The sequence below is a fragment of the Gadus macrocephalus genome, chromosome 19 (genome assembly GCF_031168955.1).
Source record: "Gadus macrocephalus chromosome 19, ASM3116895v1".
Lineage (NCBI taxonomy): Eukaryota > Metazoa > Chordata > Actinopteri > Gadiformes > Gadidae > Gadus > Gadus macrocephalus.
In genome coordinates, this window is record NC_082400.1 from 9,065,164 (window position 1) to 9,071,094 (window position 5,931).

The following is a 5,931-nucleotide window of genomic DNA, read 5'->3' on the forward strand; positions in this document are numbered from 1 at the left end:
CCCTCGTTTAAATTCCATATTACAAGTATGGTACAAAACCTCTCCCCAAGTCCTCCTCTGTTCGTTAGAACTGCTTGTGACAGTAATTAATCGCTCCGCGCTGGCTCTCGCTCTCTCTCTCTCTCTCGCGTGTTCTCCTCAATGAAGTTCCATTCAATTGAGCTTCATTGGCATGAAAAATAAACATTTACACGTCCGAAGCAGTTTAAAAAGGAAACAATACCAAAAAGGTACAAAACAAAATATAAATTACAAGAACTGAACAAAACATCTCTTTCTCTTTCTCCCTCTCTCCCTCACCCACTCCCCATCTCTCCCTCTCTCTCTCTCTCTTTCTCTCTCTCTCTCTCTCTCTCTCTCTCTCTCTCTCTCTCTCTCCTCCCCCCCCCCCCCCCTCTCTCTCTCTCTATCTCTCTCTCTCTCTCTCTCCCCCCCCCCCCCCCCCCCCCCCCCTCTCTGTCTTCCCCCCCCCCCCCCCCCTACAGGAAGGCCCACCTGATCCTGCGGCGGGTGGACAAGATGAGCCACTACTGCCGGGCGCTGCTGCACAGCGCCTTCATCCAGAGCCGCACCGACACCATGGCCTACGTGTCGTGCCAGAGCGAGGACCTCTCGCGGGCGCTCCACAGCGCGGGCGGCGGCGGCGCCCTGCACGGCTCCCTCCACGACACGCGCACCGCCTGCATCGAGAAGCTCATCTCGGTGCAGCGCAACACATACGGCAGCACCAACCTGCGGTGAGGAAACCGGTCGCTGGAGAGACTGTGGACAGAGACAGAGAGAGAGAGATAGGGAGACACAGGGAGGAGAGAGAGAGAGAGAGAGAGAGAGAGAGAGAGAGAGAGAGAGAGAGAGAGAGAGAGAGAGAGAGAGAGAGAGAGATGGAGAGATGGAGAGATGGAGAGATGGAGAGATGGAGAGAGAGAGATGGAGAGAGAGGGAGAGAGAGACTGCTGCACGTTTTGTCTGGTTAGGCAATCGGCGAAGATCGATTGAAGATCCCCCCGTGCCGCTAAACATGGGTCGCTCCAAGGGGACCAGGTTTTTTTTTGTATAAGAAGAAGAAGAAGAAGATGAGGGGAAAAGAAACTCAAAGGATCCAGGGAGCGCCTCACGTAGACCTCAAGAAGTTGCCGGACATTATTTGTCGTTGAAAAAGTAATGAGAATAGACATATTTTGTGTGGCCTAAAAAAACAAACATCGGTGTGTGTGTGTGTGTGGAGAAGTAGGGAACTGTATTTTTTTAACTGCAACAATGCCAGCGATTGCACATATCAACGAGGAATTGCAGTGTGTTGAACATGTAAATTATCCCTTTGGCCAAGAGGTGGAGAGGAAGAGGGAAAGAGTTGCGCTAAAAAACACTGAATGTAATATTTGAGTTTCTTTACAGTGCTATAATAAAAGAGGCTTCTTAGGAATACAAAAAAAAAAAGGAAATTTGAATCTTTGCTCACTTCGTTTAATGGAGAAATAATTAATGAAGCAGTGAAGCCATTACCGAGTCTTTTTTTATTCATCTCCAAAACTCATTCATTTAAATAATTTGAGGATGATTTCTAACATTAGAAAAAATATATAGTCTGTACAGAATAATACGATTATATGCAAACATTATAAAGCGTAAGTGTGGTAGCCATTTTGGCAAATATCGCAAGACATGAAATGTGTGGCAGTTCAACGCTATGTTATTCAACTGCTGAATTTGTAGTTGACAAAGACATGTTTTCTTCTGTTAAGCCAAATCATAGTTACACATAAAAAGAATCCCCAGCCAAGAGAAAGAGACAACTCTATTTTTTCGATTTAAAGAAGGATATTGATTGTACTTAAGTTGAGCCCTAACCCTAACCCTATTTATTTATTGTTTACCTTGGTCTATGCTATGTTTGCATTAGCTTCTCATTAGTCCGAGCTTTGACCTTCTCAAGAAACGACCACGGATTTAAAAATTATGCGCTGTTGCATTTTAGCTCGTTATGTTGTTTCAAAACATAACGATAAAAACTATTCATTCGTTAATTCACTTCATCTTGAGTGTTGACTCCACTGGATTAATTTATGTTCAGGAGTTTTGCCATATATTTAAAGTATTAAAGAGTAATCAATTTAATCAATTATTGATTTGAAAGTATTATTATAATGGTGGAAAGAAAAACGGCCCCCCCATGTGTGAGGCAAAAGAGACTAAATTGTTTGGAAATGTGGACAAATAACAAATGCTGTCTTCACATGATGGTCACTCAATCGGGGTTTAATGGACCGATTCTAACAATCGATTTACATGGATAGAAAAGTATTGGAACATTTCAATTTTGATCATAAGGTGGTTAGGATATCGATAACTTTGCAACATTTTAATTTAGAGGATACAGGCTTTTTTGATGCATATGGTTTTATGTTGTTGTACATGAAAATGTGGAGGAATATGTGACTGTTGGATCACAACCGACTAATTTCTCGTCCATCGGATCATCCCAGAAGCCATGGATATTGTTTGAATGAAAATCTACAATGCCTTTTTTTATATTTCTTTTCAGATTATATGACTTGTTATAGTAAATTATTATATTGTACATTTTAAATTGTATATACGAATCTGTATTATGTGCTTTGATTGTCTTTTTTCTGAAGAATGTTAAATATTAAAAATGTATAGATAACCACCTCCACTCTCTCCTTTGCTTCAATGACCAAATATGGTTTCCCACACAAAAATATGTTGCTATTCATCCCGAAACTCCAAACTCTTAAATACTGACATGCTCCAGCCAATCAGATTAAATAACTTAGGGAGGCAGTCAACAAGTGCCACGATTTCTGAGCATTGAATATTTCTAAAAATATGTTCGGGCCAGTCTAAAACCATGTGATATACATCAAATACATCTGGGTTCTTGGCTATGGAGAACCAAGTTCATCTCCCACAAGGGTCCTCTCTATGGAGACCTTCCGTTTTGGAAACGTAAGGATGTCATGTAAATTGTAATGTCAATTATGCACACTCATACTGTGAGCACTGGTGTCTAGCCGATTTGGAGAGTCTCAAACAAAGCGTTCCAGGTCCTTCAAGCATGAAAGGTTGCAAAATACAATCTTCTGTTTGAAAATAGCAATCTCATCACCACAACCTTCCTGAATCCGCTAGCTTGCTGGGCTGTCTCTAGACTGAGACATGTTACACAAGACGGTTATGTCCCTAAATGGGTCTTTATTTGAGAACTCATCCATTTTTATTGCAACCATACTTGCATACCATTGCTTAAGGCGGGTTTGAAATCAAGGAAAAATACCCTGATTGAACATTGACAAATATGTGCAGAATGAGATTATTTTCACTTTTCTCTGTTGACTTGCATACAAACAGACATGTTTGGACTTAATGACTCCCCACAACTAAAACTTTCAGGAACTACAACATTTCAACATTGAAAAGTTTATTCACTTCTACATGAGCAACTCTTTTAGACCGTCATGGCTTCCGTTTGTTCGCAAGGCATCATCTAGTCTTCAAGATGACCTCAGGTTTCCATGGAGAGCCCTCTAGGCAAGAATTGAACCAAGGTCTCTCTGCTGCATCATTGAGAAGCCTGTTTTTTATCGTCCGTGATCAAATAAACGTAAGGGGTAACACTTTTTTCTTATCAAATAAAACATGAGGGGTAAAACTCGTTTTTTATCGCCCGTCGTCGAATAAAACGTAAGGGGTAACACAAATTTTTCATTGCCCATCATCAAATAAAACGTAAGGGGTAACACTGTCATTTTTCATCGTCCGTCATCAAATAAAGCGTAAGGGGTAACACTGTCGTTGTTTTATCCATCGTGATCAGATAAAACGTAAGGGGTAACATTGCCTTTTTTCATGTAATAAAACGTAAGGGGTAACACTGTTGTTTTTTATCAGCCGTCATAGAATAAAACGTAAGGGGTAACACAGACGTTTTTTATGTCGTCATCAAATAAAATAAGGGATAACATTGTCAATTTTTTATCGGCTGTCATCGAATAAAACGTAAGGGGTAACACTGTCATTTTTCATCGTCCGTCAACAAAAAAAGCGTAAGGGGTAACACTGCCATTGTTTTATCCATCGTCATCAAATGAAATCGAAGGGGTAATAATGTCGTTTTTTTCATGAAATAAAACATGAGGGGTAACACTGTATTTTTTTATGTAACAAAGCGTAAGGGGTAACACTGTGGTTTTTTATCCGTCGTCATCAAATAAAATCAAAGGAGTAACAATGTCGTTTTTTTCGTGAAAAAAAACATAAGGGGTAACACTGTCGTTTTTTTCATGAAAAAAAAACATAAGGGGTAAGGGGCCTTTTTAAAAGGCAGAGCGCTCCGTGAACTGCTTTCAACGCGTTTGTGCGCGCCGCTCAAAAAAGGCGCACAAAGCGTTTTTCGTTTACGTCATTAAATACGCGTCATCGCTTGTATCCAGTGGTGTAGTCTACGTGATACACAGGTATACGACGTATACCCACTAGGAACGCACCAGGATTTGCGTATACCCACTTAAAAATGTGCACGGATACGTATCAATCGTCTTGTGACAGATCTTTCACTTCTGTGTTTATTTTTCGGAAATATCGGTTGGGTATAACTGCAATAAAATACTTAAAGCAGGGGAAGTTATCTCCTACATTCACCATTCATAAAATGCGCGCTCGCGCTCTGCCCTGTCTCTGTTACGAAGCGCGAAGCTGCCCCTGCATCTCTGCACGTTAGTTGGCGGGCCGAGCCCCTCCTTCTCGCGTGTGTGTGCGTGCGTGGGCGTGTGTGTGTGTGTGTGTGTGTGTGTGTGTGTGTGTGTGTGTGTGTGTGTGTGTGTGTGTGTGTGTGTGTGTGTGTGTGTGTGTGTGTGTGTGTGTGTGTGTGTGTGTGTGTGTGTGTGTGTGTGTGTGTGCGTGTGTGTGTGTCCAGTCCTACCATATTAATGTGTAAACCACATAATAAGTAGTCAACAGAAGACAATGTTTTAATCCCACTTTATATCTCCTTGTTACTTTTAGATGAGAACCCCTGGCCAGCCTTTCAGACTGGGTGTCAGGCTAGGGAATTTAAAAACAGGCATCCTTGGTTAGAGTGGAGGGAAAAAAAGTTATAGGTAAATGTCAGCCAACATACAGTTGGTATACACAATTGAAATTCATAATGTTAATCACTATGCAAATGAGAGTATAGCTAATTCATGGTCATTTTTAAGGTGCAGTAATTTCACACTTTTACACAATTCAATTACTGTATGGTATGTTAGATAACAACAGTAAGAGCTCAAATTAGAGCAATTGAAAGAGTGAAACATTAGTCTCCTGTCATCTCCTTCTCATGCACTGGTTAGCCATGGATGTAAACAGTTCATTAAATTATTTTGAGTAGATTTTGTCCTTGTTTAGCATGTGCTATTGCTACTATAGATATACAAAGGACAACTTGTCATTTTTGTGTTCTATTTGTTCATACTGTTATTAAAACTGATAAACCTACTCAGCTTTCCATGATTGTTGATAATCGTTATACTCTTAAATCAGCGGGTTGTAGACCCCTGCGTTGGTGAGTGTGGTGCGACACCCCATAAGCGCCACACACGTACCGGTCGGACGGGTTTGTACGAGGCTGGGAGGGAATCATCACAGTATACCCACTACAATAAAATAGACTACAACACTGCTTGTATCCATAGATATACAGCTTCTATCTGCTGGCTCCATCATATGGCATCTGACACCTGAACGTCCTCTCTGGTTGTTCCTACAATTTGCGAAATGAATGCAAGATTAATAGCGCTTCTTGCCGTGGCAGCGGAGGTTGCGGACGATCCCCCTGCGCCTGTTGTGGTTGCCCGGAGGAGAGTGTGGGTCCACAGCATTAATCGTGGCAGGAGGCAGTACCAAAACCACCTTTAACGTGAGGTCGTACAG

General features: G+C 41.5%; 1 protein-coding gene and 1 long non-coding RNA gene across 2 annotated transcripts in view; both read left to right on the forward strand.

Moving 5' to 3' along the window:
• The window catches only part of LOC132448018 (astrotactin-2), a 245,956-nt gene extending 243,286 nt beyond the window's left edge, over nt 1-2,670 (forward strand). Inside the window, exon 19 of the mRNA XM_060039081.1 lies at nt 468-2,670. Coding sequence (XP_059895064.1) covers nt 468-741 — 274 coding nt within the window. The 3' untranslated portion in view covers nt 742-2,670. The remainder of the gene's footprint in view (nt 1-467) is intronic.
• A 1,779-nt stretch (nt 2,671-4,449) lies between these two features.
• Nucleotides 4,450-5,496, forward strand: LOC132447559 (uncharacterized). Its single transcript, XR_009523113.1, has 2 exons — nt 4,450-4,847; nt 4,934-5,496. It is a non-coding gene; the product is annotated as an uncharacterized LOC132447559 (long non-coding RNA).
• The last annotated feature ends 435 nt before the right edge of the window (nt 5,497-5,931 follow it).